Source organism: Pholcus phalangioides, unplaced genomic scaffold, assembly GCF_987345545.1.
Source record: "Pholcus phalangioides strain wild (caught in Gottingen) unplaced genomic scaffold, Ppha-v1.0 ptg000027l_1, whole genome shotgun sequence".
In the NCBI taxonomy this organism is placed as follows: Eukaryota; Metazoa; Arthropoda; class Arachnida; order Araneae; family Pholcidae; genus Pholcus; species Pholcus phalangioides.
The window spans coordinates 1,279,214-1,304,416 of NW_028301617.1; the positions used below are offsets into that span (position 1 = coordinate 1,279,214).

A 25,203-nucleotide genomic window follows, 5' to 3' on the forward strand; every position below is an offset into this window, starting at 1 on the left:
TCATAGGAAATCGCTCCCCAGGCCATAACTCCTGATGTAGATCCAGTGTGTCTACGCCGAAGCAGCTTGGTTCCAAAAACACTCACCTGGCCTCCTTCTTACCAACATATAACCATCACTGTCACCAAGACAGAAACAGTTATCATCTGATAACACAACAGATTTCCACACTCTGCCCTCAAATGAGCTCTAATTCGACACCACTGATGCCACAGATGGCAGTGATTTGGAGTTAGTGGAATGAATGCTACAATCCATCTGGATCGGAACTGCCCATCAAGTAATCGATTTGTTACAGTTCACTGTGTCACTCTTGGGACAACAGCTCTAATTTATGCTGCAGATGCAGTACAATGTGCTACAGCCATGCAGCAAATATACGGATGTCTTCCCTCTCAGTAGTGGCCCGTGTGAAGCTGGACCCCGGTCTCGGTGCCTTCCTGTGACCACTACTGCCAACAATTATGCACAGTGGATACATCCCTGCCAAGTCTTCCCGCAATATTGCGGAAAGAAAATCCACTTTCTCGTAGCCCTATTACATGCCCTCGTTCAAACTCAGTAAGCTGAAGATACTGCCTTCTTTGTCTCCTTAAAGGCATTCTTGACTCAAACGTAGTTAACAATGTCCAATCCGGACAATAAATAACACTCTCACAAAGTTTACATTGCATATTTAAAGCAAACATGAGTTGCATGATCATAGTGGCACTACTAAAGCCACTCTTATTTGTCTAGTGCGAAATTTGAATAGGCGTCATCTTTCCGATGTGCAAACATGCCTCCCGAACTTTGTTTATCTAGCACAACTCCTTCTTGGTGTTGGAATTTTATTTTCCGCCAGTGTAAATAAAAAGTAAAAAAAAAAGCATTTATATACATGGCAATGCTACATCAATGATGAAGTCACCATACATGCAGCGCATCTGATACTTCAATCTCCCAGACATATACTCACTTTGATTCCAGTAAAGGCTGTATGCATGTTGTTGCTACAAGATTTCGAAACAGTCGCAGCAGGAATGACTTGGCAAGAATCAGTTTTTTTGACATCACGCTTAGGCAGCTATCCATTGGAAAATGTACAAATAAACAAAGTTCTTAGTCACAAATGATGTAGTACTAGCAGATAAATTTCATTCTAAGGGCGATATAGTAGCTTATACTTTTATAACGTGAAATGTTGATCTCTCAATTATCTATTTAAATTACTGTTTACTTGTGTTCTACAAACAAGTGGTCACAGAAAAAAAGTTTGCTAAATACTCAGATCAATTCTGAGCAGTCAAAAAAACAAATTAATCCGAATTTGAAAGTTATACAATAATATTTTCATAGTAAATTTCTTTTGAATAGCATCTTTTGAAACAAAAATTAATGGGTGCATATGCCCCCAATCCTCCAAAATTATATTTTTACAATGCAGGCACTGCAATGGATAGGCCAAGTACAGGATGGGCAAAAAGTCTGTATAAACTTTAGAAATGCAAAAAAACTGGAAAAATAACTGAAATATAAAGCATTTTGCTGGGCTAACATCACTAGGTCACAGGAATTTTTTTTAAGACAGGGGAAAAATAACAAAACAGCCGATAGGTGGCGCTAATGTACAGAAGACAAAGAAAAGTGTATCAATCCGGTCCATCCAATCTGTGTCGGAACTAAAAGATGCAATCTGCCTAGAGGTGTCGTGTATACATCCGGACCTGCTGCACTCTGCCGTTGCTGGATTTGTGACTCACCTGCAATGTGTTATTCCCTGTGGTGGTGGTCATGTGAGAACACATACTGCTATAATAAACTATTTGGAGGCATTGTTTGTTATTTGCATATCTTTCTTTTACTTATGTACGTCAGTGCCACCTATAGGCTGTTTTTCTATCTTAAAAAAATTCCCATGACCTAGAGATGCTAAACCTGCAAACTGTTTTTTTTTATTTCAGTTATTTTTCCAGTTTTTATGAATTTTTAAATTTTCTACAGACTTTCTGCCCACCCTGTATATGAAAATAAACAAGAAAATTTCACAGTCCCCAAAGTTTAAGCATAGGCCGTAATAAATTTGAAAGCCTCCTTACTTTTCATATTCTGGAAGATCAGTCCTGCATCTCACTTCTTTTTCCAGGAGTATAAATACAGAATCGTAAAATGATGGTATCCTGTAATGAGGTTCAAGCATAAGATGTCAATAACAGGAGGAAGAAAAAAAAAACAATTTGGTTGCAGTAATATTTCCAATGTACATTTCATAACAAGAAACTATTCTGCATACATGTGTATTTCTATATTTTTCACACAGAATTTTTTTTTTTGTACATACAGGGTGTCCTGTAAGTTGCTAGCACAGCCTTTATCTCATCAGCCATCCATTGTAGAGGTATGATTCCAATTTAAAAAATGCTCAAGAGGCTTACAAAAATCACCCTCTACCAGTTTTGAGAGTGAAAATACAGTGTAACAAAATGCAAAAATCTAAATTTTTGTACGGCTCCCGCTGTGCTCTAACTAGAAAGTAATTGCCGTCTCTTCTGATGCCAAAAAAAAAAATGTGTTTCCAAGTGCAATCTTCACAGATATATTCATTGATCATTTTTATCGTACCACAGTCATTTTCAGCACACAAAGGCTAATTAGACCGGGACCTACAATTTATTGCAGATTCCGAATGGCAGCCTTGTTTTTTTATACTCATTGAGAGGTTGGTGCGCTAAACCCTTGATGGGGGACTCCCTGCGGTAGCAATTTTTTCTGCGGTCATGTTGACGTTTCTGTTGTACCCCTGTGTCAGAAAATTTTTCTGACAAGGACTTATTGGGTATCGAACTCATGACACCTCTAAACATCCTTTGGTACTTCAGGCGAGTATCTTATCAACCTGGGCTACCGTGCCGAAATTTGGGAAGTGCTAAATGCAGGTAAAATGTTTTTTTCCCACATTTACTACATGTTGTTCTTTCCCAAATTTCCTCAGTTGTTGGAATTTGAATATCTCTGTGAATATTGCACTTAGAAACATGGAATTGTTTGTTGGCATCAAGAGAGACAGGACAACAACTTCCTAACTGGAAGTTAGAGCACAGAGGAACTGTACAAAAATTTAGATTTTTTTTAAAATTTTGTTACACACTGCATTTTCACCCTCAAAACGAACACAGTGTAATTTTTGAATGCCTGTTGAGCATTTTTTAAATTGTAATCATACCTCTACAATGAATAGTTGATGAGATAAAGGCTGTGCTAGCACTTACAGGACACCCTGTATATCAATGTCATGTTAGAGGTGCTGTTTGCCCTCGTAAAATAAAAAGAAGTCTTGACAAGTAAAATTGGAAGTAACCTTTGCCAGGGTTTGGGGGTGATGTGCATAGTTATTGATGAGGTGCACTCCTGCTGTTGTGAGGCAATGTCCCGAATAACACCAATTTTGGGGTAGGATCACTAGTGGGTGAGCGAACTCCTCTGCAATGCCCTCTGCAAAGAACTTGGGGTGACTGATCCAATGGCACAAACCAAGAGCCTCTTTCAATCCACAGAGCCTCAGGTTGAAGCAGAGCCAGGACATTCAAAGGGCCAGTGGCTTGAGAGTTCTCTGGCCGAGCATCTTTTATTGGATCGAACTTGCCATACTTTCTCTAACACTATATTTTATGGAGATTGCCTTATTATATTTTCAAGTCTTGTTACTAGTCATATTTTTCTGCATAGACACTGTATTTTCTTGCCATTTGTTACTTGAAAGTTTCTAGTTAAATTTATCACATAGGTGCTAATTCAGATTTAAACTTCTAAATCTAGTGATTTTAGTTTATCACGTGAAGATGATGTTTTGCACCTAAGAAAACTTGTCTAGCATGGATAGTCGTGTGAAATAGAAAAACTGAGGATTTTTTAGGGTTGAATCGAGTGACCATATGGCCCATTTTTCCGGGACATTCCTATATTTTTCACGGTCTTGATTTTTTTAGCAGTAATTGGCAACTTTTTGTAAAGAATTATTATTTCTGGCATTGTTTGTTTACCGGTATAATGTTGTAGCATGCCGAGATGGTCTTGACCGTGATGTTTCACATCCATATGGCTCTGACCACACAAGATTGCAAAACTGTTGCCATAGGTCTTGGTCATTCTGAATATTGGAAAATAAAATGAGATGGTGGCACTGTAGTCAAGCCTGTAAAGCTAGGTGTTGTCAGGAATTTCCCTCTCTTTTAATGTAACCAGCGAGAGCGTATTGGTTCTCTTGTTATTATTCTTTTATGTTTAACTAAATTATGTTTGTCCATGAGACATGCCTACCATAGAAAAAAAGTTGTAACCAAATGAGAGAACCTTAGCCAAATTGACGCGTCATATAATGAAACCTGACAGCCAGATGGTTGGCTGACCAAGTTGTCTAGTCAAAATCATTGTTGAAAGCTGGGTTCCAGCTGCCGATCGGCAATGCCACAAAATATTTAATTTGGTGAATAAATAAAAGATCAAATTTGCCAAATCGTGAGTACCCATTCGGCCTCTTATTGGTTGGATTTTTCATTTGGCGCAATTGTTTTGGAATTTGCATTTTATGACGCATAAATTTGGCTAAGGTTCTCTCTATCATTTGGTTACAATTTTTTTCGTCTGATTATCCAAATTGCTACAGTTGATAAAAAGTCAGGGGGAATTCTGGTTGAAAATAACAACATGAAGGTCAGTGGATGATGTTTTTGTCTTATGGACTGAACTTTAATTTGCTATTGTTTAGTTTTATTTATTTTGCTAATTCTTACCGGAGAACAACCAAGGAATCCCGGATAGAAAGTGACTCTTAAAATATGTTTTATATCTCACTTTTGTCATCATATATGGCAAAAATTCTACAGTTTCCGTACTTAATCTAAAATCCTAATTTCCCATATTTTCCCCGGAACCCTCCCTTTCCGGAAATAGCAAAGACTAAAAGAGTATTTTCTTTAGATGTTTCATTTAAATGAAACACAATTTGAGGATTTTTATATAAGCATGTAAAAAGTTGGAAGAATCTGGTTTCCGACCAGAAGATGTTGTTAGGACTGAAAAATCTGAAGTCTTCTGGTGAAATTGTAAGCAGTGACACTTATGTTGTCAAAAATTTTTTGAGCGATTAAACATAAACCATCCTATCAAATAATATAAGATTCACATTAAAAATATTTTGCAAGAAATTGCAACCCCGTCCTTGTCTCCAGTATTTCCATGATCAAAAGTTGATCAATTTGCCTAAATTTACTTTCACATTCCCACTTACTTACCTTGAGGTTAAGTTGTGTTTGGTAAATAATGGTCCTGCACCAGGGTAGGCTTCAAGGAATGTAAACAATGTGGCACTAACATCAGTTATGTAGTTTATGATATCTAAAAGTTCATAGATATGAAATGAACTAAGCTCTGATGTATCAACATCCTCTATCCTTTGAGGGGTTCCGTTTTTATCATCTCTGAGACCAAGCCTTTCCTCTACACTGTCGAAGGCCTAGATGAAATTTAAAAAATCAATAATGTAAAGAGACTTCACTTATTTGTGAAAATGAAAAGGTAATCAAACATTGAAGAAATTACAAAATACAGACATCCTCTCCTGACTATAGAAATGAAAATGTGACATGAAGCAAATCATTGCTGATTGACACCCAGAAATAGATTGAATTGTCAATGACTGTCAAAATAAAAAATAACAAACACAGCCAATTTTTGCTATATTTTCATAATGACTGATGATTTCTTAATGACCAACCTAAAATGAAATGTAACAGTAATTAACATTGAAGTCTGTTCTCGTTCAGAGTGAATTAATCAACCCCCCCCCCCAATAAAACTATAAATATACAGAGTGTATAGCAAACATGGGGCATTTTATTGGCGAACCGTTGATCCTAGAGAAATATACTTCCAATTAGAAGAAGTTTCTAAATAGCTTGTAGTAATCAGGTTTGTCATTGATGTTTCAAGGGGTTGGAATAGTTATTAAAATAAAAAAAAGTTAACTTTTTATACATTTTTTAACAATTAACTTGAAGTACTCGTGTGCCCAAGAACTCAATTAGAACGTTTCTGTCCCTCCTGATCCAAACTAAAAATACTCTACATTTCTAAGTGCAATATTCACTGGGACATTCAAATTTGATAAGCAGAGGAAATTTGGGAAAAAATCGTTTTACCGGTATTTAGTGCTGGTTTTTTTTTTTTAATTTATAATATCAATATATATATTTTATACTCAGTAATTATAATTCAAAATATAAAACACTCTAATTTACATAAAATGAGTTTTTTTGTTATTTAACACATCAGGTTTAAAAAAAAAAACTGTTTGACAACACTGACAATAAGTTTTTGACTGTTTCAATACTGAGTTAGTTCCCGAGGTCAAAAATCTAACTCTGATTCTCCCTATCACTATATATCTTGAATAAGCAGCTCCCCATTTTTTCGCTTAGAAAATTGAGCACAGGTAATCAATAGTTTAGATAAAATGAACCATAAAATTATATATTAAATATAAATTATGCTCAAAAATTCAAAATCGTGAATTGTAATTATTATTTTGTTTTAATATTATTGTAATAAACTAGTTTTTTGGATATAAAACATTGTAATATGCAAAAAAGTTTCTCATGTGATTATATACCCATCATCCAAAAGCATTTATTTAAGTCTTTTATGGTTTAAACTAGTTTTGACGCTCATAGGCGTACGCAGAATTTTCTCGGGGGGGGGGGGGGGGTGTGGCAATGATTTGTTCCTCATTTTCTGAAGCGATGAAGGTAATTTAGAAAAGGTCCGTGATTGGTTGTAAAAAATACAAGTTCTCTACTCTAATTTTTTGCGTTGTATGAAACTTTCACGTCAAAAACCGGTTTTTGGCATAAAAACCCAACACTGGTTCAAACTACAGTCACAATTTTTATATAGGAGATTGATAGGGATTAGTTAAAAACTGTGTGTGTCAGTCTCCTATCCAAAAATTGTGACTATAGTTTAAACTCTGTCTGTGAATACCGAACTTAAGCAATCACTTAAGTTATCTTATTATATAGATAACTAGCTATAATACCCGGCGCTGCCCGGGTTTTCTTCAATGAGGCTTTTTTGGATCACGTGATATCTCCCTCTCTTTTTCGTGAGGGACATACAAACCGTGTCCAAGTTAACCAATATGGCGACCTGCGCGATTCATGAAATAAACAAATCTAGATTTACACAGAAACGTAGAAATGAATATATATTTTTCTTTTTTTAAGGGGCGCTAGGTATTTCGATCCCCCCCCCCCTGAACTTCAAGTTATCCGTCTGTCTGTTCCAGCTTCCAAAAACCCTTAGTTAAAGCTGTGGAATTTTTTCGACGCACTTTTCACGGGCTCATAACTAATTTTAAAATATCCTAACCCACATGAATTTATGCAAATAAATATCAAAAGAGACAATATGGAGACATTAATTTTCATACTTGAGAAGATATAAATGAAATCAATGATATTGGTCGAATATCCAACTCAAAAGTATAGGTTTGGCTAATTACTTCATATTTAATCTGCTGGGCTTCGTATATCTCTAAGCGAACTGAATATTTCAAAAATCGAGGATTCAATACAATTTTTAAAATTATTGATGGGGCGGAAAATCCCACTAATTTCTGCATTTCTACAGTAAAATCGACAATTTTAGCACTGATTTCTATGAGGATCACCCTTTTCCTGACTCTTAAAGCGATGCTGATGATGATTATGACGTCTATTCAAAAAGCCTCATTACTGAGAGTATATTGAAAATGTGGCAAACCATTATAAAGGCATAAACTATTATACATATACTAACAGGATTAAAGAAGTGACAAACTGTTGTAAAGGCATATACACGTCTGAAACGCATTGCTAGGGAACCACGGTAACCAAAGTAAACGTTCGGAAAGTGATTGTTGAGGCCCAAAAACCATTGTTGCCGGACAGTTTTTTGCCCATTTGGGGCATTTGCCCTGGTCTGACGAAATTTTAAAGTAGCCTATCGTTCAAGTCGGGTCCCATTTGGTATATATGCAAAATTTGGTGACGATCAATCTAAAATTGTAGATTTGTATAGAGAACATACACACACACACACACACAAAATCAATTTTATATACATAGATCACTCTATAGATTTAACGAGGAAAATAACAAAATGTAAACTGACACTTACCATCAGCAAGCATGGAACAGCTTCATCCAAGTCGGAAAAATAATTTGGTTGCTGCAAAAATAAGTTCTCTATCATCTTGGAAATTATAGCATGGTTTCTGAACCAATACAGAGCACAAACGTCCATCATCCTTGGCACATCAAACACAAAGTTATCATAAACCATCTCACCGAAAACGCTGGGAGTTATGTGATTCATCTATTTGAAAAAAAATTTTTTTAACTCAAATGAAAGTTAATATATTTTCCATCCCCGAAATGGCAAAAAAAAATTGCAAGAATGAAATCTTAATACAAAAATTTACAAGATTAATACAGTGACACCTGTATGAAACAAAATCTCACGAGACAAAAGTACTTTTCTGTTTTATAACAGGTTTTGCATTTTATAAAAGTACAAATCAAATCACAAATCATTAACAGGACTACCTACCAATTCCGTTCACTACTACTAAACCGCACATGCAACTCGTCGACATTCCTCTGCGGAATTTCTAACGAATTGGTACACACTAAAATGTGCGTGTATGTGTTGTGAATCTAAAAGTGAATTTTGTTACTGTGTAGTGCTGCCATCTGCCATAAAATTTTTTAAACTATGAATGAAGTGCATTGATTGAATAATTGTACTGTTGTAGGCCTGTTTCTCTCTGTGGTGAGACTTTTTAAATGAAAGATCAGCTTGCATTCCATTCAAGACTGGTTTCCTGTCACATAGAATGTCTGTTTTAGACAGATTTCACTGTAGTCACAGACACAGATCAAGGGCATAGTGAGGGGGGACTTGGGGGGGTCTGCCCTCCCCCCTCTAAATGTGAGAAAATGACCAAAAAAGGGGAAAAAGATGGTCAAATCTATTGTTCTATCACTTTGGTCCCCCAAACGAAATTTCTGGCTATGCTCCTGACACAGATAGACAAAAGTTTAATGACTGTGCCAAAACAAAACTAATCAGCCATTCTATCAGAATGGGATGTTGAAATTCCTTTTAAATGTTGTCAACTTGCATGAAGTATTGAAAGATATTACACACAATGGAATTTAGATACTGCAATTTCCTGTGTAAAATCCTCATATGCAAATTTTCTTACTCTGAGAAAAAGTGTCATTGCTTAGGCAGGAAAAAAGTACTAGAAATGCTTGATATAAGTTCCTTTACAAAACTAAAAAAAATGACCAATAACCCCAAACCAATGCACTTATTGGCTGCATTTCCAAGTTTTATAAAATAACGTTCTAAAACTTTTATATTGTAGTACCAGCCTTTGTCTGTAGCAGTGTATAAAACCTGCATATGAAAATTTCATTCATCAATAATGAAATCTTAAGGGAGAGGGGAATCTGAAATGAACTGGAAAAGAAAAGTACACCAATTAATTAAATCGCTGAAGGTGGCTATACATGTAATCGCAGACTTTATAAGCCTGCACATTCAATCTTTTTGTACAAGCATGATTAAGAGTCTGTAGGGAAATTTTTCGCAAACATTTTCATTATGCAATTCATTCTCTTTAGTATGAAACTCAAGGTTCAACTGAAATTTTTCATGTTACCTGATAAGCATGGCGGGAAAAGAATTTTTGACATTCTATTTACGTTTGCCTGAAATTTAATGCAGTGTAAATTTATACAAATATAGTACACTGAATTGATTATTAACTAAGTTCTCTTTCAAAACACTCTTATTTTACAATTTTCAAAATGAAAAATTTGCTTACCAGCAGCATTCAATCATTTCTCGAAAAAGAGTGTGATTTTGATGTGATTTTTTTAAAACTATCATTAATTTCATTCAAGATTTTTTACTTAACCTCAAAGAGGAACTGACTGCTGCTTGTAACTCATGGTGAATGAACAAGCCTCTAATAATCCACAGCACATGCAGAGTCTAGTAGCGTGACACAAAAAAATCAAAGATGGACGGGGCAGCAAATTTTAAACAATCACAACATTTAATGACAGAAAAGACACTTTAAATATTACATTCACCCAAATAAAAATTACAGATGACTCACGCACACAACATGTTCAACCGGCAACTATATATGGCATGAAGAAAAAGCGCGTGAATGCTCTTCTTTCCTTTCTCTCAGAGGAAAGTCAGTGGCATAGTGCCATCTAGGATCCTAAATTGTTACAACAGTTTTTGAAAACAAGACAACAACCAGCCGACTCAGATATAAGAGTATTCACGTTAATCCTCCTTCCCCTCTGCCCCCAGTTGTCTAGCATATTAACAACATTCACCAAACCCTTCGCTTCCAAGAAGTTTTCCACAAAGCATATTTTTTGTTCAGGTTGACAAATCCTTTCATGTTAAGTGATCTTTAATTTTTTTTTCCATGTTAAGCGAGCTCACGTTAACGGTGTTTGACTGTATAAGTGACCTAAAGATTGAACAAATTTTGATTATGCAGGCAAGAACTAGCAATGTATGTGTTACTGCCAAAGCCTGAAGTGCAGCCAATTCACAACGGGCCAGCCATTTTGCGAATTGACCAGAGTTTTGGTCAAAGTCTGTATGGCAGAAATGATTCAGACTTTGGCTGGCCATTTTGCAAAGTGGCCAAAGCTTGATGTGCTGATGCAAGGTGGCCTGATAGGAGCCAAATCCATTTTTTAATCGCCAACGTGTGATACATGTCTATATAGGCTACAGCGGCTGCATTGGATTAGCTTCATGTGATGACAAAAACAAAGTGAAATTTGAGAGAAAAACTGTAAAAAAAAATTATATGAACAGTTTTTTTTCTGCCAAATTTTGGAGGAAAAAACTATTACAGCATTGTGCCTGCCGTTTGATGGGGGTTGCCATTAACATGGACATAATTATCATGAAAAAAATAAGCTACCTTGAAGATGGTTTTGAATCATGTCTTTTACTATCAGACTTTGGCCAGAGATCACTGGCCACTTCACGAAATGGCCGGGTCACTTTAAAAAAATTGGTTGATTTGCAAAGTGGGCAGCCCTATCACAAATTGGCCAATTTTGGGCTTTGGCAGTAACATATGCATGAGTGAAACTAAAGGTGTGCACCATGCGGGTAGTTTGTACAAGCCTGTATCAATCTTGAAGCTTCAGGGAGCTTTGCTTCGTATTGGTATTTTTCATTGGAGTTTTTCTTCTGTGCACAAGAAAAAAAGACAGCCAAAGCAAGTGCATCATCACCCACACCCAAGCTTAACATATTTCCTGTACAAACCGGTTCTTGTAGAAGTACAAGAGTGTACTTATACAGTGTGGTGGTGAAAAGGAAGTTGTGCTTGCTTGCCAAGCTTGAAGTTGCACATGCAACCACCTTGAGTTATGGGAGGCTACTCAACACATCAAGCTCAAGCTACTCTGCATGCTGAGGAGAGAGAAAATTTACGTGCGTCTGTGGCATATTGGGAAGTGGGTTTGTCCAGATTTCAAGAGGACAGTAGTTTGATTGCAGGTGTAGACAGTTGATTTCCCCTCGTTCATTTCGGCATAAATAATTTAACATCCAAAAAGTCTCTTTCCTCAATGTAGCATGTGGGATAAGAAATAAATATCTCACTTTATATTTACACACAATGTTTATGATAATTGATGCAGAGAGCAAGCAGTAAAAGCTATTTGATTAATGAGTGCTCTATAATAAGAAAAGAAAAGTTGTTTCTTATGTTGTTGACATGACGCGGACATAAACATCAGAATTCACCTTTGATTCCTTATGAGTTGACATACGGAGCATCACTAGGAACACCAATCTGTTAAGGCTCTTTTCTCGTGATAAAACTTCTTCAGGAGCATTCGGGTTTAGGTCATAATCTCTATAAAAGGTACACCAAGGTATAAATTACACTTAATTTTCATCGATAGTACTTATATTTTTCGTTAATAATACACATAACTACACTAACTTCCAAAGGTTAATTTGGCAGCTTATATAAAATAATGACACCAATTTAATCCTGTCCTTCTTAATTTGGGCGATTAGTGAAACAAACATGTGATACTTGGGCGTATGGACTTCTCATGGAGCTTTTTGTGCTTGCAAATATTGTGTTACAGAGTGATGCTGCAACTATGGATGTAAAAGTTGTTGAGTTTGTTCATTGATTCAGCTTGGCTACTATAGCAATTATGGAAACAATTTGAAACAAGTCAAATAGCTGTAGGAAGAGCTGAGCCAACTAGGGGAGCTGAAAAAACAACTTTGCCAACAAAAAAACATGGGTAGGGAGGACACCAAAAATAGGTCCCACAAGAGTAGACTTTTTTTAGAGCTGCCCCTGCGGTTAAACAAGGGTTACCCCCCCCCCCCCCCCGATGATCAGAATATTGCTATAGTCACCAAATGGAATAGATGATTGACATTCCCAACTGTTACGTCCATGGCTACAGCATCACTTGGTAAGACAATATCTGCCAGTACTGTTTGCTAAAAGCTCCACATGAAGGGGACTAAATACACCACATATTTGTGTTCCCTAACCGTCCAACAAAGGGGGAACATGATTAGGTGATATTATATGAGCTGTCACATGCTTAACTTTTGGAAGCCAGTGTATGTTAATATTTGCATCCAAACCAGTGATTTGGATTCATTAGCATTTATTCGTGCATGCAATAATATTTTGTAATACTGAACTGAGAGAGATTTACCTTGGCGCATTTGATAGGTAGGACTGTAAACACAAGTGAACACGTTCATCATGTATGACTTGAGACCAAAATCTGGAGCAGAGATGGGGGAAAAAAAAGGACTTCATTAAGAGAGGGAAAGAAACTAATCCAATAATGAAATACTGTTCACAGGATTGAAGAAAAGTATTGTTATACATAATATACCTATATTGTTATAATTTATAAATATATTAACACCATTAGAAGGGTACCAGGACCGGAGGGTAATATTGCTATACAGACAGTCATTGTTAAAAGGGGTTATTATACATCAATACTCTGAGATACATCAGTAATTCGTACCATGACTAATGACGTAAGTCGAGGTTAATTTTTTCACTACATATTCCGAAAATGATGAAGCAACTAAGTTCCATCAAAACGTAATGACCATAATGAACTGCCTTTAAGGACCATAATTTATTGCAGTTATTTCTACCAAAGCTGAATCACTAGTTTTTCATTAAGTCGTCAATATGCAAGGAAAATTTGCAGATTTACTTTTTAACAGTGTAAGCTCTGTTTTACGAACCCGTATAGACTTGAGAAACTAGTACGTGTAAAATGAAAAATTTGTAAATGGGAGACACATTTAAAGGAACAGCATATTGTTCCAAACCAGAAGATTAGTTCATAAAAACATGCAGAGTTCATAAAATCGAGTATTGACTGTATCTCTTGAGCCCCGTTTACATGTGCAAGATTGGGGGTCACTTTGGTGATTATTACCTGTATGGCAACTTTTTCCCTCATGGGAAAAAAAATGAGGGATGAAGATAGGTCCAAAGAGTCCCAACTTTGTTACGAAATAATGGTGGGTGACTCCAACCTCCTCTCCCATAATCCTTTGTGCCGCGAAAACTACTGTACGCTCCTTCGTCAGCAATCATGAACCAACCACTTCTGTTTAACCCATGTAACCAGTGACGACTTCTGGAAAGAAGAGGGGGAATACCGGCATAAACTACATGTCATGTAAATGGGTTGTAGCAAAAATCTCTGTTACGGGTAATTTCCCGGGATATTTTATTGCACATGTAAATGGGGCTTTGGAGAGGGCAGGAGAATGGGGAATGACCAAGGATGTCATTTCACCTTTTTCCGGGGGCGGGGGGCAAAGAACACGTACTCAATGTATGTATGTGTGTATATATATATATATACCATTTTTAGTGCATTTTCAAAAGCCCCCCTCCCAAATGATGGGCCTGGGGGTGGCCATCTTAACAAAAATCAAAAATACAGGGGAAATAATACATTACATTAGCAATTCTCACCAAAAAAGCAGCCAAACAAGGAAAAAATTACTAATTATGGCTAAAATTAGAAGAAAAATTACCAAGGGCACATCCAAAGGGAATTAAAGCATATTGCAATTTTTAAAAAAAAAACCTTGAACATGAAAAATAGGTGATACAAATATCTATAGGGGCCTACTCAGTGTTCGCCAATACACATCTAGATTTCATTTGCCAATACGCATCTAGATTTCATTTGCCAATACGCATCTAGATTTTGTTCGCCAATACGCATCTAGATTTCATTTGCCAATACGCATCTAGATTTCCTTTGCCATTACGCATCTAGATTTCATTTGCCAATACGCATCTAGATTTCATTTGCCAATACGCATCTAGATTTCATTTGCCAATACGCATCTAGATTTCGCCAACATGCATTCTAGAAGTATGATTCATGCTTCAGAAGTCTAATTTCATTGAAAAATGAAAATCCTCCTCAATTAATTGTCCTAAATTTTAGGTAACTTTTTTTAATGGATTTATTTCTCGCTAACAAAAAAAACGCCCCTTATAATTTGGAAATTGTTTTTCAAAATAATTTTTTCAGATAATCATTTTTTCAGCCCGCACTTATGTGGCAATTATATTACTATAATTTTAATTTAATAGCAATAAAAATTATCTTCATGTACGATTTCAGTTAAAACCATAGATTTAAGTGAGCTTCATTGACAGTGTGGGACATTTTAGAAAAAAATCAGGAACAGAAAAATTATGAGAAATCCCATAAAATATGAGGTGATTCTGAGTTTGTGGGACAAACTTTAGGACATTATATAAGACACCTAAATAAGCATTTTTGATCATAATAAGTACAGTTGAATTGCTATAAGTAAAGGTGGTAGAGGGTGCTTTTAGAGAGTAAACACAACAGCACTTCACCAAAAAGAAAAATTTTTCAGATGGATTTGCTGTGACATATGGGGGTATGCAAGGGAGTATACCGTTACGAAAATGACATAAATAATGATTATTTTATCATTGATGTCATTTTTACTTGTAAATAATCAATAACTCATTTTGTTGTATACCCCTAAAAATCACGATAAACTTGCCACATTTGGTGACGGCTCTGATAGGTTGGCGATATCATATCCGTAAAAGACCTTTCAGGAAACTTCAAGATTTTTTCTCCTCTGCACTAAAGCGCCCCTTTTGCAAAACTAAAGGAAATTTGCAGAATTCTATTCTGAAGACGAGATCTCTTTCTTATTTATAGGTCATTCCTGTTTTTAGCGTTTTTCATTAAAATCACTGGTTAAAGCTGCTTCTGTGAATAAATCTTTGACGTCCTGCAAATTGTTTCACCCACTGCTCATTTGAAGGACTTGTGTGAGAAATTATCCAGAACAATATGTACCTTCAGATAGGAGACTGTCTTTTCGCGCAAGGACCACCAAAGTTAAGCTACGCCAAATAATGATCGAGCGGTATAATGACTTGGGGTAGAATTTGTGTTACGCAGGTTGCACCATGAGAAGGCCTGCCATATTATGATAACCTACTACACACTAAATAACACAATGCACCTCATCCATATTCGTCAGGGGAACTTCTAATGAATTGGTACAAGTTGGAATGTGCGTATACGTGTTGTGAACTTAACGTGAAGTTGGTTTCTGAGTGATGCTTGTTGTAGTGTCACCATATATTTTTCTAAGTATAAGTGAAGTGTGATGATTAAAAATTTATGCCGTAAGCCTGTCGCTCTCTGTGGCGAGACGTTTTAATGGGAAGATTGATTTGCATTTGCACCTCGAAGTTGGGAACCACAGAAAGTCAACTTCAGCCGTCCACCACTACCGTAGCAATGGTGGGGTTCGAATCTGGGTCTTCGTGATAGGAGTCCAACAAGATGACCACTCGACAACCACAGCTGCTATTACAATACCCTGCACCCTCGAATGGTTGATCACAGTTATTTCAGAAAATCCGTCAGAAATATATATCGTGAAGTGCTGTTGTGCACTCTCTAAAAAAACAACCTCTATCGCCTTTGCTGTTGTGATTCAACAGCGCATTCTATGTTAAAAAATTATTGTAAAGGAGTTTTTGTCCCATTGATTCAGAATCACCCTGTCTAGAGATCATACGGCCATCTCACTCTTTCTTATCTATTCATTTTTCATTTTAATGGCTTGCGGAAAGCATTTTCCTTTTAATAATGTGACGTCAAAAGCTCTCAAGCATTGCTCAAAGTGCGTTTAATTGAAAAAATAATAATTTCAAGACAAGGTAAATTGGGGGGGGGGGGGGTGTTTGGGAGTTTTAACGATATTATAGATATGACAAAATATCCATTATACATTAAATTTCAAGTACGGATAATCTAGTTTATCAAATTTTGTTCCGTTATAAAATAACAAATGATATCTTAGAAATAGCACAAATCAACACCTGACCTGTTATAAGGCAACCTGAGCAACCACAGGAGATCTTCTTCCAAAAAATATGTTTTCTCCATCCATTCCTCGATTCTAGCCGTGTTGACATTTTTTGAAATTGGCAAGAATAGATACGGCAGTGCCTTGTAATTTACATATTGCCTCGGTTCCATAAACCCAACATTCTGAAAAGAAATCGGTAATAAATCAATGCTTTAAAAAAATAGTTTAAATGACATAATGACCAAAACGAGTCTATCCCATGATCACATTGGTTCTTACTTTTTTCATACCCACAGCTCCCACATCCTGTGACCATAGGCCAATTCAATTCAAATTCACAGACAATCGCCCAACAAATCATCTAAGGATAATTCACTACTACTACTAAATCACACATGTACCTCGTTCATATTCCTCTTCGGAACCTCTAACGAATTAGCACATGCGGGAATGTGTGTGTACATGTAGTGAAACCTGACGTAAAGTTTGTTTCTGTGTAATGCTTGTAATGTGTAGTGCTGCCATCTGCCACCAGTTTTTCTAAATACGAGTGAAGTGTAATGATTGAATAATTAATCGTTGTAGGCCTGTTGCTCTCTGTGGCGAGACTTTTTAATGGGGAGATCGGCTCGCATTTGCGCCTCGAAGTTGGGAACCACAGGAAGCCAACTTCAGCCGACCACCACTGCGGTGACGGTGGGGTTCGAACCCGGATCCTCGCGACGAACATTGTTTCTGTCACTCGCATGTTTCTATACTGTTTTGGCCACTCACGTGCTTGCACACTGTTTTGGTCATTCACATGGTTGCACACAGTTTCGGTCACTCATATGCTTGCCCACACTCTAGGTCGCTCTCTTGGTTGCTCACTGACATGGTTCCTTATTTTCATGGGTCAGTCTTTTGATCCCTTACATGTTTACACATGCTGTAGATCACTCTTTTGATCAGTCACATACTTTCGCACTCTTTAGGTCACTTTTATGGCCATTCACATGCTTGCACACGCTCTAAGTCACTCTTTTGCTCACTCACGTCCCTGCAAACTTTCTAGGTCACATTTTCCAGTGTTCTTGATTCATCCTTGAGCCAGCTCATCCTCCTAAACCACTCCTTCACCAGTTCTTGCCTCTATTCGATTAGATAGAAGTCTTTTGTGTAGGGGTTGCTGACTGACTTCTCCGCACATGACCATAGGCCAGTGGCAACATCACAAAAATAATTATTTTATGAATCTGAAAAAAACGCTGATTACTTCACAACTTTGTGAGCACATATCTCATATTCCACCTGACAACCTTGATGATGTTCTATGGCACTCTCTTAAGCGCTGTGATGCGCATTTTGCGAATTATAATACAATAGACTCTGGACTATCCAGCCTAATGAGGCAGAAGGGTAGGCCGGATAAGAGAAAAGCCACACAGGACAGAGACCTATAAATGCTCAATTCTCTCATACCTCCATCTACACCATCAAAAAAAACCCTTTTTTATACCAAAACCCACTCCTATTCATATTTTCTGACCCCCTAAGCATGGGCGAGTACTAAATAAATGTTTGTCATGTGCATTTTAAAAAATTATTAGAGAATTAAAGGATCAAGAAAAAAGTATTAGACACATTTTAGGTTGTAGGATAAATTCTTTTATGTCTATCTTGATTGGGAGGAAACGTAGAATCGTATACACATGTTGTAAAGAATAGTGCCAAATGGCTGTTGGTGCCAAGGGACCTTCGTCAAGACAAGCCAAGCTAGCTGAGGAGAGAAAGGAAAACCTTTTTGTGGAGTTGTCTTGGGGCGACGCTCGTTTGTTCTTCGTTCTTCTGGTTCCGGCTGCGAATGAGCGAGGTCTGCTTCACCTCTGCTCTTAAAAATCGTGCTTAAGGGTTAAGTGCTAAGAAAACAAAAAATAATACGATGAATTAATTCCAGTCCAACGTGTTAGGTCATCCGTTCTGGGATGAAGAATATTGGTCTGAAAGGCTGGAGGATGCGAATGGATGTACAAACCTGAGAAACGAGATGGTTATCTGAATCATGGTGCTCTTGGACCTGAGAAGACAACAATGGCGGCGTCCACCCTGGCTTATGAACATGAAATCTAGATTGGACTCCTACTCGAATGACTTGGCACCTCCACCATGGTCTTCCAAGAACCTATACAATTCCTCTGGACTTCAGCAAGATTGACCTTACCACTGATATAATGACGGATTTCCAGGAAGAATGATCTAATGCAACTACCTCTCCCGCCTACAAAAATCGAACTTCAATCCCTATATAGATCAACCACTTGTTCATCCGGCCAGTCGGGTACGTACGTAATTTAAATATGCAGAGCTCTTAAGATTAATTTATATAATTCCCATAATTTAATATTGTGTAAACCATTGCCATGTCACATATATGTCAGAATATAATGTGTTAGAACTAACTTTCGTTCTCTCAACTCTCCTTAAATGTGTCTGTGCGTCAATGAATTAGTAAGTGAGTTTTTAATCTATACAATCACGCCTTCAACCCCATAAGAGGGAGGCCTAACCTCCCCTCACCACGACAACAGCACAGTATGCGAACATACAACATACGCTTTTGAAACAAACCAGACATGCCAACATTGACTTACAACACGTCAGTAGTGGGTGAATGTTCAGCTTTGCCATGGGGCACCCCCTCAGAACAACATAATCATAGTACAATAAGAAATAATCACTCAAAAATTTGATTTTTTTTTAATTTTAATTCAAAGTTTAATTAAATACAGCACCTCAGTGGCACTGGATACTTGAACCTGAAAGGCTCAGACCACGTGAGCTCCCCACCTCCTAAAGCAACGTTCCGAGGTTGCAGAGTCCCTTAATAATTCATGAATATTCAATGCAATCCCAACTTGTATACACATGCCCTTGTGGGCCGTATACTGGATACTTGAACCTGAAAGGCTCAGACCACGTGAGCTCCCCACCTCCTAAAGCAATGTTCCGAGGTTGCAGAGTCCCTTAATAATTCATGAATATTTAATGTAATCCCAACTTGTATACACACGCCCTTGCGGGCCGTATATATGGACGTCTAGCAACAGTAGACCCCCATCCCCATTTTCTTCGTATCAGAGCACCTACGGCACCTGTGATGAAACATTCTTTCTGACACAAGCTCTGTGTGCTCAACCATGCACTATGCAAGTGAAGCCGGGTCCTGGACAAATCACAAACCTGTTTTTAGCCCACAGCTTGCGGGCAGTTTTGGCGGAAAACAGGTTTTTTGAGCGTTTGGACATCGAGTTCAGCGGCGGGTGTAGACGTGGCTTTACAGATTTCCTTCCGCGCCCAGACAAAACAGATCGACTCTGAGTTTATCTTCCCTTGAACTCTCTCATATGCAAATACAAATAATTCATCGTTACGGTAAAGATCCATGCAATTTTACGAAAATAATAATAAAAATATAAGAAAAACACCGCAAGAAACTAAGACCCGATTTTTTTTTTAAAACCAATTTCCGTAGTTTTGAGAGTGTCTTCTGTAGCTCTGTAGTTCATTGCGGCCGTCTGTAGAAACTACAGACAATCCGTAGCAACTCTAATAAACAAAACATTAATGTAAAATTTAATTCTTTCACAAAAGAAATTATTAAAAATTATTTCACTCCCTTTATTGATAAATGATAACGGAAATGTTAGAAATCCTTGATGTAGATCACAGGGGTCTTCAACCTTTTTCTAGTCACGAGCACTGCCTATACCCATCATCAAAAGAAGAGCACCACTTACGACAAGTTTGGCATACGAATGCATGAAATCAGTATTGATTTTCATCCTTGAATGAAATTTGTACAAAGACTTTAATTGGAACGTTGATCAAGTGCTCGCAAGCACAAAATCAGACACGAGCATCAATAATTCTGGGTGATTCAGGGAGCATCGGCGAGCAACGGGTTGTAGATTAATGGGCCCTCTTCCGCGACACACAATGTCCCTCCATTTACACTCTAGCATGAGCAAAAAAAAGTGGTCTGGTTTTGAGATGTGACTAGTACATGGCAAGTGATTTTAATTGCAGATTTTACGTAACCACAACCCAAAAACCAGTTTTTGTGCAGCTTGGAATCATTGAGAATTATTATTATTATGTAATAATTTTTAATTAGGCTGGAAAGGATGGCGACCGGATTGTTGCGAGCCGGATAATCAAGTCTACTGTGATATATATATACGCATACAGTTTGAATGGAAAGGGGTAGTTGAATTTAAAAAAAGAAGAAATGGTTTCGGTATTGATTATGAGTTATAAGCACACAATGTGAGCGTCCATCATGTTAAAAGCACTCTCAGCTTGGTGATCGGGAAAATTTTTGATATTGAGGCAACAGCAGCACACTACGACTTCATAATAATTAGAAGTAAATTCAAACTTAAAATATAATTTTGCATAACAAAATTAATAAACAACTCTAAACATTAAAACGTTAGAATGACTAGTTAAACATGATGACAGACGATAGTTAAAAAATCAAGTCAGCAAAAAAAAAACAGCATTACAGTCGTCATCTTCAGTGCCATCTGAAAGCACGGGCCCACACGAACACAGCCCGTGGCCTCCGAAAAATGAGACGATGTTGAATTTTTTGAGAATTTGTCAGATAGGACCTAGGAAAAATCACTTCGCCCGGGGGACCTACGATGCTCTAAAGATGGCACTGGTAGTCTTATATACTTTTTAACAACGCTTTAAAATTAGCATATTTCACAAAGAATCGAATGCGTGAGAAAGTCAACGTCACTGCTGTCATAATATACTTTTCTTTCCGCAGAACAGTCTCACGTAACAATCCTTCTGAAGGTCAGTCCGCTACAATATACAGGGTTTGCACAAATGAATAAGATTTTAAAAATTTATATTTTCGAAACTGTTACATGCAATATGTAATATGGTACATGAAAATAAGGAAAAACATTCGGTTTTTTTTTCAACATCACTCAATAGATGGGTCATACGACAGCACAGTAGCTAGAAGACAACAACGTTAGCAGAACACGAAACAAACACAAAATATGTAACGGCCATACACAAGGCATACACTCACTACATTCTAGAATGCACAATTCCTCAGAAATTCCATAAAAGTTTGTTTACAAGATGTATGCAGGGCCACAACTAGATGCTTCGTCACACAGGGCAAGCGCGCATTTTGAGGCCCCTTGTAATGTTGAAGGAGAGGTTTCAGAATAAAATTTTCACCCCCTTAGGTCCAGTGACACGAGACCCCCATCTGCCCCCCCCCCCTCAAGTTGCAGCCCTGGATGCATTAAAGTAATTAACACAAGCTTCTCCTAACCAGCTGCTAAAACTTTCTAGGGGGGGGGGGTGGAAAGCACTTAATATATATGTGCGAATGGACACTCCGCGTTAGCAGATGAATCCTGTCAACACATACTTTTTCCAAATCAAATGGAATAGAGCGTCATTGTTTTTAACTATCGATTAACAAGTCCATCCCATCAGTAGACAAAACCTTCACTCCCCTGGGCATACATCATTGGAAGATTCCTCTGTACTTATACATTGAAAATCTAAAACTCACCAAAGCTGGGACGACTTTCGATTTCCCATCTCTTCCGATGGCCTGAACAGCCATGACATCCAAAGCCTGCGGCAGAGAGAGAGAGAGAGAGAGAGAAAAGTAACAATAATCAGCGGAAACATTTTATGCAGCTCATTCATAAACAATTCAGTGAACTCTTCGAGAATAAATGTATTTTAGAAATGCAGTCGAATCCTGCTGTAACAAAACCTCCACGAGGCCCGACAAATCACTTCATAATAAAGAAATTTTGTTATAAAGGAATTCCAGATTTTTACGCTGTTACTATGCAAACTTATATGGGGGTATTACAGAAGTTTTCATTAAAACGAAATTCTTGCTATAACGGTATTAAGTGACACAGGAATCAACTGTAAGTGACATCCATATTTGTTACAGGCATCTTTTCTTTTTCAGCTACCGCATTGGCCATTTTGCATGTTGTGATGGGCCTTACATTTGCATATGAATGAAAATTTTGTGTTTGACAATGATCTTTGAAGTCCTTTCTGGTATGTAATTTCTATGGCAGAGCCTCTTGGACCCATTTTTTCATGTACTCGTCAAAGTTACTGATTTATTTTAGTTATTTAAAAATATTTATCATTATAATTTTTTCAAATTTACTATGTTTTTTATTTTCCCCCGAGTGGCTGCGGAACACCTAGGGAGTGCACACAGAGCCCGAAGTGCTCCGCGGAACACTGCAGGTCAGAACTGCTGCCTTACGGCATACTCCAATCTAGGGTGAACTAAGAATGACTTATCACCATTGGCACTGTTTTAACTGCTATTGTATATATTTGCTATTTACTGTCATTTTCCATTTTTCTTTGTTGGTAATATCTTTGGTTGTATGTTTCACTCTTGGCAATTTATCGTCACGCTTTCAAAGTTTTGCTGTCAAATTTTCTTTTCTTGACAAAGAAAAACAAAAGGAATTACCAAAAAGGAATTATATTATAGCTGTTCCTAGCCGATTATCGATACAGAGAGCATAGTTTCTTAACCCTTTTCAGCCCGATCCGAAATCAACTTCATGACCCATGGGACTGTTTTTCTAAATTAAAGAACACAATAAGTGCATTTGTAACTGGACTGTACATGGATTTGCGACTCATCTCGGTTGGGTCATGACCCATAGCTCAAGAATAATTGTCGGGCCAATTCTTTGGAATATGGACTAGGATAAGGGTGCTCAACCTTTTGGAGAGTGTGGACAACTTCATTGGTTTTGAAATGCGTTGCGGGCCACTTAAGTGATCTGTCCACAGTAATGTGCTCATAATGTGCCACAGGTTACAAAAATTATATTTAAGTGCACCGTGGGCTACTCAACTGACCTGAAACAACAGCTCAGGGCATTTGGGTGATCTGTAAATGTGGCATTGGTCACTTAAGTGATCTGGTATAGTCCTCTGACCACGAGATGAATTTTCGCTGCGTCATGTCACGTCACGTCGGATGATTTTATTCAATTTTTTTTTGGTTAAACGATTGCACATGGAGAAAAGTTCATCAGTGACTGAGCTTTCACGATTGGCATGTCCTTCTAGGATAAAATAGAATCGTTTGACGTGACATGACATGACGTAGCCAAATCTAATCTCGTGGTAGGAGGACTATAATGTGGAGCTTTGTTCATTTTTAGAAAATTAGATTTGAGGTCGTTTTAGGTCAGATGACTCCGAGGCTTCAATATGGCTTGCACATCCTGGGTTGCGCATGTGTGGACTAGGGCGACGTTCGATTGGTCAGCTCAAGAATATCTGGCTGTTAGCGGATTTGAACGACTCATCTCCGAAGTCCCAGTAACCGAAGTCTGGGTAGCGACCTATAGATTAAGAGCCCCTGATACAGCTGGTATTGTTACACAGTATTTTCAGAGTAATTTAGTTTCCAGTGATGATTTGTTGCAGTGGCACCATATCATTTCACAACTATAGATTTAGTAATATTCTCGATCAACAGAATTGCATGCTCTTTGAGAACTGTCGGTTGAAGGATTCGTTCTTAATCCAGCATCATGGGCAAAGCTCCGTTGAAAAATCAATGGCTAAACAAAAATTGTGGGGAGAGAAATGGAGTGCCCCCTGTATGTGACAAAACACTTTTTTTTTTTTCCATCTCTGTGAGATGTCACGTGGTGTTAATTGAAGTGTCAATTTTAAAGTCATATCAATTCATCAAAGTGGGTGTTATAAATGGTTTTTTTTAATGAAATGTCCTCCGAAATCCAACAGTACCGAAAACGTTCAGCGAAGTTAATGTTTGTACATATATAACAAGTTTTGTTTTAAAGAAAAAACACTTGCTGTACTAAAATAGAAAATTACTTCGACTTCATCGCTGTTGACACGTTGTTTCTTCCCTTTCTTAGATCCCGGATCAGTAGCCATAATGTCAAATTATCAGCCAGCAAAGGAGAAATAAAAAAAAACAACAACAAGAGATGGACGGCCGATACCGTTACTTTAACGTGGATAGTTGAAAATAAAAGTTGAAGGTTTGGTGTAAGAGACATCTAGTGGCGAAAAATAACAGTTTGCGAAAGTTGTATATGGCGCAGAGGTTCCCAAACACAACTTTTGCAAACTGTTATTTGGTCGTGGACTGCCCCTTCTCCCCTCGGAAATCTTGTTGTCTTCCATGCACCCCTATTTATAGCAGCAGAAACTATTGCCATCCATAACAGCGCGAATGTTGTGGATGTTATACAGTGCGAGGAAGTATAATGTGATAGCATCTGATGGACTGCAAAACAACTTAAACAACGTTCCAAAAAAAAGAAGTAAAAAAAAACAGATGGCACAGGTGGACATTCATTCGTTTCAGTTCCCTATAAGCAGGGTCAACAACTTGAACTGGATCAACAGTTCAGTTCTTTTCTCCGCATTATTAGGAGCCACTCGAAACGAATGATTCGCAAGAAAAAAACAGACGACACATATAGACATTCATTCATTTCAGTTCCCTATAAGCAAAGCCAACACCTTGAACTGGATGAACAGTTCAGTTTTTTCTTTGCATTATTAGGAGTCGCCCAAAACGATGTGCCTTCGAAAGAAACAGACGACACA

The 25,203-nt window shown here is 37.5% G+C and overlaps 1 protein-coding gene across 1 annotated transcript in view; it reads right to left on the reverse strand.

Moving 5' to 3' along the window:
* The window catches only part of LOC149068028 (activating signal cointegrator 1 complex subunit 2), a 62,454-nt gene extending 37,553 nt beyond the window's left edge, over positions 1 to 24,901 (reverse strand). Inside the window, exons 1-9 of the mRNA XM_089251637.1 lie at positions 24,460 to 24,901; positions 22,124 to 22,189; positions 16,552 to 16,718; positions 12,828 to 12,899; positions 11,881 to 11,992; positions 8,194 to 8,391; positions 5,271 to 5,491; positions 2,079 to 2,159; positions 959 to 1,066 (exon numbers count right to left, since the gene is read on the reverse strand). Coding sequence (XP_089107763.1) covers positions 959 to 1,066; positions 2,079 to 2,159; positions 5,271 to 5,491; positions 8,194 to 8,391; positions 11,881 to 11,992; positions 12,828 to 12,899; positions 16,552 to 16,718; positions 22,124 to 22,189; positions 24,460 to 24,522 — 1,088 coding nt within the window. The 5' untranslated portion in view covers positions 24,523 to 24,901. The remainder of the gene's footprint in view (positions 1 to 958; positions 1,067 to 2,078; positions 2,160 to 5,270; positions 5,492 to 8,193; positions 8,392 to 11,880; positions 11,993 to 12,827; positions 12,900 to 16,551; positions 16,719 to 22,123; positions 22,190 to 24,459) is intronic.
* Positions 24,902 to 25,203: the final 302 nt, after the last annotated feature.